Raw genomic sequence first — 14,259 nt, 5'->3', positions numbered from 1 at the left:
AAACACACCTCATTGAGAACTTCTGCAAGATGCCCAAACTACTCCATGAACCACTCTTGCTTACAACTAGGATTAATAAATTGTTAAATCAAAATATCAAGAAAATGTCGTGAGAAAGTGGATGAATAGAAGTAGTTTAGCTAGATCCTCCAAAGAACTGGAAAGATAATGTTTATATATCCTTAGTTTACAAATGTGCAAGGAATAAGAACAAAAGATAAGGTAATCCATCTTAGAAGACAACTGATTTTCATTTTGGTTGACTGTAACTTTATCCAACAGGGAGAAATGTCAGATGTGACGTGAAGAATTTGGCAAGGAAATAAAAATTGGAGGGATCCTCATCTCAAAGAAATTAAAAAAGGTATTGGTCTATTCTTATGCTAGACAATCTTTGAATTACAGCATTGTATTTCTAACTTATATCATCAAGAGTTTGAACATTAAATATATTCAAAGTAAGACAAGTGGGGAAAAAGAGGAGACAGAAACACCCTGTCTTGACCAGAAGAGATCAGAACAAAAACATCTGTACAGAGAGCTATTTATTTTCTATCAGTTGGGTCTAATAAATGACACTACTTCCCATACAAGCCTTGCCTCATTTGCATCCCTACACTTACAACACTCCTGCTTTTGAAAAGGGATGTATAGACTGACTCACTAGTTGCTCAAGGCAATGTGGGGTACATCTCACCTATCTGCCACCCACCACAGCACGTAAGGTCTGGTTATTGAAACTCCTGCTGCTGCTTGGGCAGCAAGACAGCAAATTCCAGCAGGCAATTAATTTCCCCCATCTGCCTCCAACACCTGTGTTGGCCAGTAATGCATCGGTCCGTCCTGCTTAAACAATGAGCTTAAAGAACTAGCATTTCCTAGACAACCATTTATTCAGAGTTAAAGTTCGATGAATCCCTCACAAATATCATCTCCAGAATTATGACAGTGTTGAAGCAAGTCAGTACCTGAAAATAACCCAATCTACCTGCTGGGTTTACAAGAAAAATGCATAATTTCAGTAAAATGGTAAATTCAGATGCATAACCATATCCTCCCTTTAGTTTTGTTCCCTTAAAAAATATCCACCTTTTATCTAGGTCAGTACTCAAGTAATTAGGAAAAATTAGGGAAGTCAACATACTATAGGTGTGATGATGCACAGGAAATATCATGAGAGTAGTTTAAAGATAGGAAATCAAACACTAAAAATATCTAAATATTTTTGATTCAAAAAACCCATAAAACCATTTTGAGATTGATTATTCTTATATCTATTTATATAAAGTCTGTATTTTACGGAAGCATCAGAAAGATCAACTTTTACAATTATTTTTTAAAAGCCTACACACATATGAAAAAAAGGGACTAGTGAAGAGAAGTAAATATCAAAAGGGAAAAAATATGTTTATTTCAAAAAGATGCAGATCTGTGCACATCCACTAAAATGTAACCTGAAAGACTAATCTTACATCCATACTTAAGTAGAGGCTTGTTCTCATTTAACATACAATTTTCAATTATCAACACACTGTCCACATCTTAATTCACAGCATCTGCATCTAATGTATTGGAAACACCATTTCTCCTTGTGCCTGGGGGATGGAATTTCATTGCAGATTTTGGGGGACCCTCCATAAAGGTGTTTTTTGGGTGTTCCCTCCACCTACACACCAGAGGCTCTGCTCTGTGCAAGACCTGAGTATCACTCTCTCTTTGGTAACATCTCCTCGTTATTTCATAATGATCATGTTACCTACAAGCACAATTTAAACATTTTAGATTTTTTTTGTTATTTTATAAATTTCTAACTACACTCATTATCTCAGTTCATTGTTTTAGTGCTATGATTATTTTATTTAACTTTTTCCATGTCACCCACTGATTTTTTTAAAACTGTAAAAATGGTTCAGAGACATCACCCTTATCCCACTGCACAAGGCCAGAAAGTGAATCATTCCTGCAGAGAGTTCTGCGTAATACAAGTGGTGTTAATTGAGAAACAGCATATTTGTGGTCAAACCAGTCATGGATTAAGTTTTTATGGCAGCTTGTACAGAATGTTTTTTAATAATCATCTTTTTATAAAGATGATTATTTATAAAGATGATTCCCAACCACCAGTGATGGGAAGCAGCAACATGGTGTGTATTCTTGTACTTTCTAATTGTATGTTCCCACATACTAATGAAATTTATCCATTCTTTATGGAAAGGTTAATAAACCTCTACATAAACTTTACACTGGGCTTGTAAACAAGAGTATAACAAGGTTTTATTATGTTATTCTTAAGTACACAATGTTCCACAAAAGAAAAAGGTATTTTGAATAGGTTTTGACAATCTCTTTGATTTGTGTTTGTAGATGTTGTAGGAAACCAAAAAGAAATAAACCAGAATCAGTAAAATATTATTACAAATATATATATAACATTTCCCTGGAGTGATAATTAGTATTTTCAAAAAGTTGTTAGAAACTTGAATGTTTGGGAAAAAAAAAAAAAAAAACAACAAAAAAAGAGTGACTTAGAAAAGTAATATATTATCTTAATTCCACCCATTTATCCTTAATCCATATGGCACCATTGTAGTTGACCTCCACTTTTAATGTAGAGCTCAAAAAATTCAGAATGTAATACAACACACTGTATGTTACATATCAAAGGCTAAAAATTCTAGTAAAAGAAAATAGTCTTTGTATATGGCGCTTATTTTACATTACCTTTCTGTGTTCCGTGAAAATATGTTCAATGAAATTCTTTTTGTGGAATTACATCTCTAACCAAACAAGACGAAGTTGTGTTTTAAATACTACCCTTCAAGGGTTTGGAAACAGTATTTTCATATTGCACAGTGTTAATAATACAGTGCCTGACAGTACACAATACTCAAGAGTCATAAAATTTAGTCATCAGTGATGCCTGGAAAATAAATGAACCCAGTGCATTAGACAAGGGGGAATTTTAGAGGTGGTTAACAGAAATGAGATGAACACCTCCTCTCACACACTGGCACGCTGTGCTGCCTCTTGTCCCAGGTATACATTGCTCAGGAATCCTAACAATTGCAAGGAGCCACATTTTTTTTTACCTCTCCGTGAAAAGCAGCCGCTTAAGGAATACCTTCCACTTAAGGGATACCTTCCTAAGATTCCTAAGATTTCACTTGCAGAACCTGACAGACAGTGTCTCAGATGTTGTGTAGGTGAAATCTCACACTCTGAACACTGTCTCTCCCAGAGATGGACTGAAATGCCACTTTGGTCTTAAGTAAGGGGAAGGAAAAAGAGAAGAGGGGGAAAAAAAAAACCCGGTGGGTAGGAGGTGAGAGGGGAGAGAGAGTGATCAAGCACAATGGTACTTGTTAAGCCCTTCATAGATTTCACTCTCTCTCACACACGTTACTTCACACTTTGGCACAGTCTGCTGGAAGTTTTCAGGCCTGAGATGTTTCTGAAGGCTGTATTATCTATAAATAATACTATTTCTTCAGCTACGTACTGAAAAAAACTGCTATAAGCTTTACACCACTTTCATACACGTAAGTGAACTGAATAGATTTAGCACCTCTGAAAATATCAAAAAATCATTATGAAATTTTCATTTAGCAACAGGAGGATTAAACCTGACTAGGGAAGAACTTCAACATAATAATGCTGTGCAGGCAAAACACTGTCACTGGGACACAACTATTAGAAATAAGTCTCTGAAATTTACATGGTAATGGAGTTTATGACTAATTTCAAGTGCCATTTTCATTTGAGGACAGAAAAAATGTGTTTTGTTGAGTTTGGAGTTATTTTGAAAGAAGTCTTTAATAAAGATCACAGTAAATATCACGGATTAGCAGGGACTACTGTAAGCTAATAATGTTTGTGTTTTGCTTTTCCAAAGACCACTAAAGTTTAAATCACTTTCTGAAATATTCAGAAAAATCCTGTGGTTTTGTTTCAAAGGCTTTTAACACATATAAAAGCCATGTTCTCCTCCCAGCTTTAAGTGCAAAGAGATGTCTGTAAATTTGCATGAATCTGAAACTAAACTAAAAATATCATCCTAAATTGAGGTAGCACATTTAACCAAGTTTCTTTCCAAGAACGTCAGAAAGAAACTGAAGAACTGTAAGAGTAAGGTCTCTGTCAGCAAGAATTAAACTCCTTAGTGACTGATGCATTCTTCCCTCACCACTCGAGCATTTCAGGAGCTTGGAAGTTCTTCTTTAACTCTTCTTTTTTTTTCCCGAAAAATACTGTTTAGTCCATGCACCTTCAGGTCCTGTGGCATCTATTGCAACATCAATAATGGAATCTGGAGTCATCCACCTCAGAAACGCCAAGAGAAGGAAGTTCAGAACAGCAAAAAAAGCAAAAATACACCCAGTCACTGGGCCACAGTGAGACATGAGTCTGTCAAGTCGTTCATCCATTGGTAAAACCAGTTCATCTGCAACCCTGTCATACACCTAAATGGGGAGGAGACATAAAATAAGGTCTTAAAACAGGTAACTTAACCATGAGTTAACAGATGTGAGTTCCATGCATACTTCTGCCAATTATAGGAACATTTTTCCTAACAAGAGCTTTGGTGGGGTTTTTTGAAGAATGGGCTACATAAAAGAAACTGAAATCTAGGCTAACTTCTATAAAAACTTTGCAATTCAAATATTGCTTGAAGTTACAAAATCATAAAATTAATTGTACTGATGGCACTTGAAAATGATAAACTGGTTGTACATGATACTTCAAGGTGGCTCACAAGAGATATATATCTAAGTGCACTACAGTGTAAGGAAGAAGCATGTGGTTCATCTGTTCTCTCCTTCCTAAAACACAGGAGCTGAAGTCAAAAGTGACACATCTCCACAGGTTTTTGTAACATTACTGCAGTTACCATTCTTCACTAACAGCAGAGGTTTTATGCTGAAGTGCAGTTCTAATTCTGAAATACCATTTCAAAACTATGAAAATTAATTTCCATTACAATGACAGCTTATGTACATTCAGCTATAGTTCAGCCTTCTGGCATTAAACTACCTCTCATAATTTTAAACCCCTTGTTAGCACGTGGAAGACAAAACTTAGTCATGACCTGTCTTTACATTTTCATACATCTTATACAGCACATTTTCCAGTTATGCCAGAAAAGTTACTTCATGTGAAGACTTGAGTAAATACATGAGTAGAAATCTAACTAAAGAACTAGGCTGTTCTTCACAATATTTGTCAGCAGTTACGGCATATTAAAAAATACAAATAGAAAAAACCCCACGTATCTAGGGAAGTATTTGGGGAAAACAAAAAGCATCTTCTGAACCTTTTAAAACCATATATGTTTGACAGGAAACCTGTTTAAAAATTACACTGGAAGATTACACAGAGAATGTACATTGTAATATTTCAAAGCAGCAGCTGTTTCAGAAATGTATTTTATGAGAATTTAAAAGAAGCAGTTATACGTACTTTCTCAGTTCTCTCTGCAACGTTCCTCCATGTATAAAATGTCTTTACTTTATTATGAACAGTTTCTGGAGATGGAAGTGTTCCTGATCTGAGTTGGGCAATAGCTTTTTCTAATCCATCACACAAAGATTTCACGGAGGGCTCACATAAAATAATGAGATTTTCTGGAAGTACCTCAGGAATCCCGCCAACTCTTGTACTCACCACCTTGGAAACAAGCAAAAGAAACAGTACATATACAGGACAGCAATAAAATTGTGTGGTGGCACTGCTAATACAGTGTTTAGATGCAGCACTTGAGAAGAAAAATATCACGCTTTGGGAATTTGATCGGTACGTGAACTCCAGGTGTAGGCCCCAGAAAAGACCTGGCATAGCAGATTATCTTTAACGATGTCCAGAGTGATTCTTTGGTGGCATGATAAACCAGAAGACTTGGTCGAATGAGTGCTTATGAGACATCTTTCCTAAAGGTGTTTGTAACAGTACAAAACTAAATCCGTGCAACCAGGTTTTGGACTCTCTCTCCAAAGTCCCTCATAAAATATGTTACCTCTATTTGGAGAGGACAGTTTTACCACATGCACTTTCAGTCTATGCCTTCTAGGCTACTGAACTTTTACAAGAATTCATTTATCAGTCAGTAATTTTAATCTGAATTATTATTTTTAGAAGGAAATCGGAAATTACTAAAACTCACATTGTGCAATCATCTCTAAAAGCAGGCAACAAAAAGAAACTGCATAACATCCTCACCTCTAAAGAGGAGAACAGATGACAAGGGAATAACTACCACAACTAGGTTGCAACTGCCATCAAAAGACTGAAGTAAAGAAAAAAATGAAGTTGCTCATATTTTCTATGCTTCCTGTAAATCAGATACTCTATCAGTCAGTCTTTTTAATAAAGTTTCTTCATATTTTAATGTGAAAATTTAAGTTCTTTATGGCTATTGATTCGACTTCTTTCAAATTGTTAATCTGAGTTGTAAATTAGCCAGAAAGGACTTTACAGTTTTCTCTCTCTCCAACTCTTGTCTTGAATCCCTACATAGTCAGGCAATTTTTCTGCAGCTCCTCTCAAAGCAGTGTCAAAGTAAACGCTTGTCAACATCAACCATCCCAAAACTCTGTAAAGGAGTACATACAAAATAGCATTTTGGAGAGGCAGTCTGGCTAGTTAGGGGAACTGATAGAAGACCTAAGTTTTATTTCCAATTCTGCACAAATTTCTTCTCAAAGCTTAAGCAGTTTCAATTAACCGTCCTGTCTCAGTTTCCAGGTGATCTGAAAATGGGGATAATATTTGTCCACCTTTCTAAAGACAGAGTCTCAGATGAAACCAAATGTTACAACCACATATTATTTGACTGAGACCTTTGTTTAAAATGGATAAATGCTCTCTAGACACTGAGATTTTTTTTTACCTGTAAACCACAGCTTGCTGCTTCCACAATAGCCATACAAAAGGCCTCAGTGAGGGAAGTGTTGAGAAAAATGTGTCCCTGGACTAGCACATTTCTAACATCCTGGTGTTCCAAGGCTCCAAGAAGACGTACCCTGCATATAAGAGGACAGAAATAATAGAAATAAACACTAAATTTGGACTGTAATAGTGCTATACAGTGTTACATATATTCTGAAAAAGGTACCAATGGTTCACACTTGTACAGTGAGAGGATGAACAAAGGCACCTTGGTTCCATTTTCTCTAAATTTTTCCAGCAATGGAGAAACAGAAGACTGCTTTTTATTGTCAAACTGAAAGAAACTTCTGAAAATAAAGTTGAGGGGAGAAGTTGCTGTTATAAGGACAACTGCCTTCAAAACATTGCTACTGAGCTTTCCAGTTCTGCAAGAGAAAATGGTTTCCTTCAGTTAGTAACTAAGACTTGTCAAATGCATTGTTTAAATTTTCATTGTGAGGTCTGATCAATCAGAGTCTGAGGGGGAAAAGTATTTATGATCAGAACCTATTATTTTTAAGAGATACCAAAAAAACAGCAAAGAGTAAAAGGAGAATGATACTGAAAAATAATTTTATGAGGGGAATCATTGACAGAACTACAAAATAGACAACAAAAGAAAATGAAAAATTAAGAACATAAAACTGGCTTTGACCATGAAAACTCTCAAAAATACATAAATGCTTATGTATCATGGAAACATTTTGTTAACACGGTACATGTTTGTAATACCACAAGAGCATTAGATAAGCACTATGCCAAGGGTTTCATAGTGAAATAAAAAAAAATTACTAGCAGTCACCATCACAGCAGCAGTGACACAAATGAGCTAACACCTTTGGCCACACAGTAATATGTGATCCAAGTATCATGGTTGCAGAGAGGAATATGACAAATTTATATCTAAGTCAACTTTTCTATGACTTGAGTGAAGGTTCATTTAGAGTCTACTTTTATTAATCAACTTGCAGGATCACAGTCCAACTCTCAAAGTCTTCAGCAAGTGTCTGGTCTATTTGCTTTGCCTTCAATAAATTTCATCTTTGCCAGCCTCAAATTTTCAGTTTTTTTAGGGGGAGGGTGCAGGTAGTTCCCCACCCCTGAAGTACATTGAAAGGTCATAGACATTCACAAAACAAACCTGTCATGGAGCTGGTATCTTTCCCGGACTTCTTCCAGCACGATTCGTTTTGGTCCTTCTCCTCCAACTAAGAAATGTAACTCTGGATATTTCTGACAGAGCTCAGGAATTATACCACTAAGCAAATCTATACCTAAGAGTAGAAAATGAAGGGCAAGTAGTTATTGTACTTGATTTCAGAACTTCTCATGATGTATCCCACCGTAATAACTCTATTCAAGAGTAGGGGAAAAAAAGTCTCTTGAAGACAGTTACACTGTTATATATAAAATTATGAAAAAACCCCACAGTTTTTGATCTCTTAAGAGACAAATATGAAAAATCACTTAAGTTGCTGTCACTTCATTAAATAAAAAACTATTAAAACACTTCTAACAGAATAGATAGATTAGAGCCTAAATCACATGTCCAACATAAACCAAATCTTCCATTTTATAAATTGCAATTTTCAGTATCTTCAATATTACAGAAGAAACAAAACTCTCAACCAATGCATGCAAACCAAAATGTACATTTCTTCTTGAGTGCACAGACACAAAAGCTCAGAATGGCCACCTCACCACTCCCATTGAAAATTCCATCCATACCACAGACACAGCATAAGTGGTACCTAACCAAGACCTTCCTAAAAAAAAAAAAAGAACGCAAATAAACTCACATTTTAACCCCCATTACCTTTTCTGTAAACAAGTCTGCTGACAACAACAATTGTTACTGTACTGTCATCCCTCCTTGATGGGTCTGGAGTGAAGTCGGTGGGATCGACAGCGTTGGGGATGACAGAGACTATCCGAGGGTCCAGAGCTGCTCGCAGCACCGTGTTCTCCTTACTCGTGTAGGACACGCAGATGATGTGGTTGGTGTCGCACAGGGACACTGTCAGCAGCTTGTTGGTCAGCACCGAGCTGACATCGGCGAACCCGAAGAGGGAGTGGTCCGTGAAGACGGTGCGCAGCCCCATGGTCTTGGCGTGGAACAGCGCGTCGTGGGCCATGGCGGAGAAGGAGCTGTGGGCGTGCACGATGGTCACCCTCTCCCGCACGAAGATGTACCTGAGCAAGGGCAGGCTGTGGAACAACGTGGTGGCCGTGGACTGGTTGTACATCACCTTTAGGGGCAGATAGTAGACTTTGAGCCCGCTGGTGAGATAGCGGACGCCCTTCCTGTGGCCGTAGGCGTGGGTGACCACCAGGACCTTGTGGCCGCGCTCGATGAGGCACTGCGACAGCTGGTACACGTGGCTCTCCACGCCCCCCATGTTGGGGTAGAAGAAGTCCGACACCATGCACACGCTGTGCGCCGCGGGGCCTCTGCCCGCCGTCCCGGGTCCGCTCCTGCCGGGGGAAGGAACCACAAGGCGCCATCACTCGCCGGCGGCCGCCCCCGACGACCCCCGGCCCCCGAACTGCCGGCGGCGCCGCCGGGCGCGGCCGCGAGGCCCGCGCAGGCCGCACGCACCGGGGAGCGGCGCCGCGGCCCCTTGAGGGGTCCGGTCACCCCGGCGGCCGCCCCGGGGGGAGCGCGGGGGCGGTGAGGGCGGGGAGACCGCGCACGTACCTGCCGGCGGCGGGCGCTCCCTGCGCGCTGCCCGGCGCCATCTCGCCATTGCCCAGTCACCGCGGCAACCGCGCGCGCCCGCAGCGAGCCGCGCCGCAGCCAATCGCCGCCCTGCGCTGCGTCACGCGGGAAACGGAGCGCCAATCGGGGAGAGGGCACGTGCCGGGGGCGGGGGCGCCGCGCGTCAGTCCCTCATCCCGGGGTCCCGCCCTCCGGCACGACCCTGGACAGTTGTCAAAGAAGTGTAGTCCAGAGTGATGGAAAGAGGTGAGCGTGCTGTAAAGGGAAGGAATTGCCTCACAGTTCCAATGGCTTTGCCCTGCCCTCAGTGGAGGAGCTCTCCTGGAGTGCTTCTGTTTGGCTCGATCGCAGCTGGATCCCCCGAAGCGTTCTCGATTCTTCTGCCACAGGTGCTGGAAGCTTGCTGTCTCTAAGTAAACAAATATGATTTTTACAGGCGGCCCAGGAGCTTAAACGCTGGGAAAGCATCTGAGTTGCGTGACTTGTGCTCTGACAGCCTGGACTGGCATCTCCTGGCTGTGTATTCCTGATCTTCTGGAGGAGTTTTGCCCTCAGTCTTTTGCAGCTCCAGCACCGGCCTGACTGCTTCTGACTGCCAGGAAGGGTGTGATCTCACCAGACTGAGGTTGCTCATGCGTCTCCTGTGTAGTCCCACAATTATGTGTGGCAGGTCCTTCCTCTTGCCAAGATTTCTGATACAAATGTTGTCAGATTCAATTCTGTCATCACTCCTATGCAAATATATGTGTCATGAGTGAGTACAAGCGGACCTAGGCTGGAGTGCTGGCTGGATTCCTGGTTAGGTTGAAGCTTGGACAGACGTGCTTTGGAGGCATTGATCCCACAAAGAACCGAGGAGGCAGTTCATTCTAGGGACTGAAAGACATGAAAGACACTAGTATGTTCAATAAGAAAAACATTGCTTGTTTGATTTTTTCTTACATGTTCAGAAAGACGGGATCGGTATTGGCAAGTCTGATTTCATCATCGGATGCTGCTCTGGTGTGGCAAGAACCTGAATTTCGAGGTGAGAAGCTGCGTGTGAGGCCAGAAGAGGGGAAGCTTCTCACCAGCAGCAGCAGGGTGTGAAAGAAGAAGAGACTGAGAAGAAAGGGGCCTTAGGGGTCCTAGTTCTTAGAAGAAATTGTATCCTGAGTGTCATCATGGCTGAGCTTCGCGAACGAAGATTTGGGAAGGCTTTATCCACATTTGTTACAGGCACGTTGGTGACTTATGAGGCCAATACGTGACAGACATATCCGGTTGCAAAAGGCACAACAGAAAGACTCCTTAGATGGTGTATTCCGCAAGACACGGTTCTTCCTGCGTTGCCTTTTCTCCTCGAGAGTGATCCTGCGTGTGTTCTCAAAGGCTTCCGCAGCGTTATGGATGCTGTGTCTCCAGGCCTCCCGATTTGAGGCCAGAGTGGACCAATTATGGTGATCAATAAGGCCAAGGCTGAGATGTTGTTTCAGGGAGTCCTTGAATCTTTTCTTCGGGGCTCCTCTCTTGCGGCAGCCAGTGGCAAGTTCACCATAGAGCAAGATCTTAGGGAGGCGGTGGTCCTTCATCCTGGAGACGTGCCCTGCCCATCGCAGCTGTGTTCTCATCAGCATGGCCTCTACACTTGTGACTGCTGCTTGCTCAAGAACAGATGTATTGGTCACAAAATCTGACCAGTGGATGTTTAAGATTGTACGGAGGCAGCGCTGATGGAAGCGTTCTAGGAGACGCAGGTGGTGGCGGTAGATGACCCATGATTCGGAACCATACAAGAGAGTAGACAACACTATGGCTTTGTAAACACTGATCTTTGTGCTTTTCTTCAAGTGTTTATTACGCCATACTCTTTTATGGAGTTTTCCGAAAGCACTGTATGCCTTTGCCAACCTGTTGTCTATCTCCCCGTCAATCTTACCATCCGAGGAGATGAGGCTACCTAGGTAATTAAACTGCTGGACTGATTTGAGCTCTGATTCGCCAATGGTGATATGGGGATGATGGAAGACTTCCTGAGGTGCAGGTTGATGGAGAACTTCTGTCTTCTTTAGGCTGACTTCCAGCCCAAAGAGCTCAGCAGCATCTGCAAAGCAGGATGTTAAACGTTGCAGAGCTGCTTCTGTGTGGGCAACAAGGGCGGCGTCATCAGCATAGAGCAGCTCCCGGACAAGATGGTTTAGGGTCTTGGTGTGGGCCTTCAGACGCCTTAGATTGAACAGGCTTCCATCAGTACGATATCGAATGTAGATACCGTCCTGATCATCGAGGTCTGCTGTGACCTCACCAAGGCTTTTGATACTGTGAGTAGAAAAGGTCTGTGGCAGATTTTGGAACGTTTAGGTTGTCCCCCCAAGTTCCTTAAAATGATCATCTCACTTCATGAGGATCAGCACGGCCAAGTCAGGTATGGCAACACACTTTCTGAGCCCTTTTTAATTAAGAATGGTGTGAAACAAGGCTGCGTTCTCGCTCCTACCCTATTCACAATCTTTTTTAGCATGATGCTCCTGAGTGTAAAGCAGTGTAAATTACATCTATGAAGAAAACCCCAAAAATATCATCCAAGCAGTGCCAGGAGAAGGAGGTTCTCAGCTGCAGCACACCACGATGTAAGCCCTGGTAAATGATGGTGGTGACCTCCCTTGCTGTCAGGCTGCCTGAAGAATCAGGCTGTTCCAGTCACCAGTTTTAGATATCAGAAAAACAATGCTTATGGTTTTAACTATTAGGTAAATGTCGGATTTTTTTAGACTAGTTCTTTTTCTGCACTCTCAAAAGAAGATGTAATTTTTGGTATGAGAGCTTAAAAACCAAAGAGAAATCATAAATGGTAAATGACAAAGCAGCCCCTTTCTTCAGTGAAAGAAGTGGGATTTGATGTGTTCCATAAACTAATGCTGACCCACTACTGTGCAAAGCCAGAATGCTGGCACTGACCTACAAAACCTGCAATAGGACAGGTCCACTTAATCTTATAAACTTCTTTTTATGCCACAGCAGTTGTAGTTTTTCATCCCTCTATATTTGTCTGAACTTTGGAGGGGACTTGGCACTTTCCCAGCAGCTGGCCATAGGCTCCACATGTCTTTCTGAAGGAGATCAGGTAAAGTATTGTGGCCAAGCCTTCATGCCTCTGGCCCAGCATGTTGGCTCTGGTGGTCTGACACCTGTGTTCTTCATTAAACATGTCCAGTTGTGCCTAATGTCATACCTGTCAGTGGTCCAATCAGTCCCCCTATATCAGCAGCCTTCTCTGGTTGTCATGTTCAAGGGACCTTGAAAAGTTGGTCTGCCAAGGAGTCCAGGAAAAACCTTAATGGAAAGTTGGCAAAAGTGCTGCTAAATTTTCTTTCCATGGCTGGTTCACAAAGATGAGGTAACAGATTTTTTCACTGTGTTGTGTTGTTTAGTAAGAAAATTGTCACAGATCCCGGACAGATCCAGAGTCTGTCCTGCCCTGATCTGAGGTGGAACTGATATCAAAGGCACCAACAGCTGAAGAGAGAATCAAATTTTCTTACTTTCTAAATGCTTCCAGTCAATGTATTCACTCCCTCATTTAAAGCACGTACAAGGTCAGAGTGAGGCTGTGGAATATGTAAAGTAGAGAGTAAAGATGTTAAACCAGTGACAGCACAGTAATTGCTGCTTCCAAGCCTGGTCCTTGAATGCTCTCTAAAGCATCCTCATAAATTGAGTTAATGGAGAGAGAAGATGGAGGACACTTAAGGAGACTCCTGTGGCTTTGTTCTAGTAGCACATGCCATCGTTCCTCAAGGAGACCACTTCACTGTTCTTGAAATTGTATGGAAACTTTCTGCTGATACTCTGTGTTATCACCTCCCGCTCAGCCTCCTCTCAGGTTGAATTTGCTACTCTCAGCCCCCAGTCTGGTGGATGATGTTCCTATTGCATGTCTGTATGGAGCTAAAACTGTCACTATTTGGTGAAGAGGCTTTGCTGTGTGTTATAAGCTGGTGTATTTATTTACACTTTATAAGCCTAAAGCATGCATATTTATTATACAAAACATTAGTAATTGACAGAAACAAGCCATCAGCTGTTCACAACGTAGTTCACAACAGAACTGTGAAGCAGTTCTGTTCTAGAGCCTGATGCCATGGAAAGGGAGCTGTAGTGCTCCTGAAAAAGAAATCTTGTGACATGGAATAGTGGTGTGAGTGTGCACAACCAGATAGCAGTGTTTTTTTCTTGGACATTTTCTTCCCATGATTCAGGAAAGCAGAAACTGTTGGAAGCCCCAAATGAAGAAGATCAGTGAAAAATAGTACTGCTGAATTGAGAATTGTGGCCTATAGATGCAGCATAGAGTGATTAGTGATAGCAAACAGGAGAGAGCCAGAGACAACACAACACGTTGTTTTAAAAACCACAGTGTTTGCAGGTTTTGATCCTGCTGGAATAAATGTGCTCTAAAACAAGGAGGAAAGCAGTATTTTAAATCTTTTTGCTGAAGAGAAAGGACAAACTCCTTCCATTTGGTTTACTTTTATAGGGTAAGGCTGGAGAGCCTGTCACTTCTCCTAAGATTCCTGCTTAGAAGGAGTGAGGGCCCAAGTGTCTACCTCAGTGGTTGTTTTCTGATGCTAGGAACTACC

The 14,259-nt window shown here is 41.3% G+C and overlaps 1 protein-coding gene across 1 annotated transcript; it reads right to left on the bottom strand.

Moving 5' to 3' along the window:
• Positions 1 to 1,386: 1,386 nt before the first annotated feature.
• PIGA (phosphatidylinositol glycan anchor biosynthesis class A) lies at positions 1,387 to 9,983 on the bottom strand. Its single transcript, XM_032680563.1, has 6 exons — positions 9,620 to 9,983; positions 8,738 to 9,396; positions 8,063 to 8,195; positions 6,884 to 7,016; positions 5,458 to 5,664; positions 1,387 to 4,460 (listed from the first exon to the last, which is right to left on the bottom strand). The coding sequence occupies exons 1-6, from the start codon at positions 9,658 to 9,660 to the stop codon at positions 4,218 to 4,220; spliced, it is 1,416 nt and encodes a 471-aa protein (XP_032536454.1). The 5' UTR covers positions 9,661 to 9,983; the 3' UTR covers positions 1,387 to 4,217.
• Positions 9,984 to 14,259: the final 4,276 nt, after the last annotated feature.

The sequence above is a fragment of the Chiroxiphia lanceolata genome, chromosome 2 (genome assembly GCF_009829145.1).
Source record: "Chiroxiphia lanceolata isolate bChiLan1 chromosome 2, bChiLan1.pri, whole genome shotgun sequence".
NCBI classification, from domain to species: domain Eukaryota; kingdom Metazoa; phylum Chordata; class Aves; order Passeriformes; family Pipridae; genus Chiroxiphia; species Chiroxiphia lanceolata.
This window is presented reverse-complemented; position numbering and strand designations above follow the sequence as displayed.

Bases quoted from the DNA above. Each gene is read 5' to 3' on its own strand.
- PIGA (XM_032680563.1), bottom strand. From the start codon at position 9,660: ATGGCGCCGGGCAGCGCGCAGGGAGCGCCCGCCGCCGGCAG. The intron at 8,196-8,737 runs GTAATGGGGGTT...TTCTACTCTTAG, and splicing joins CAGACTTGTTTACAGAAAAG to GTATAGATTTGCTTAGTGGT. The intron at 7,017-8,062 runs GTTTGTTTTGTG...TCTTATATGCAG, and splicing joins AGATACCAGCTCCATGACAG to GGTACGTCTTCTTGGAGCCT.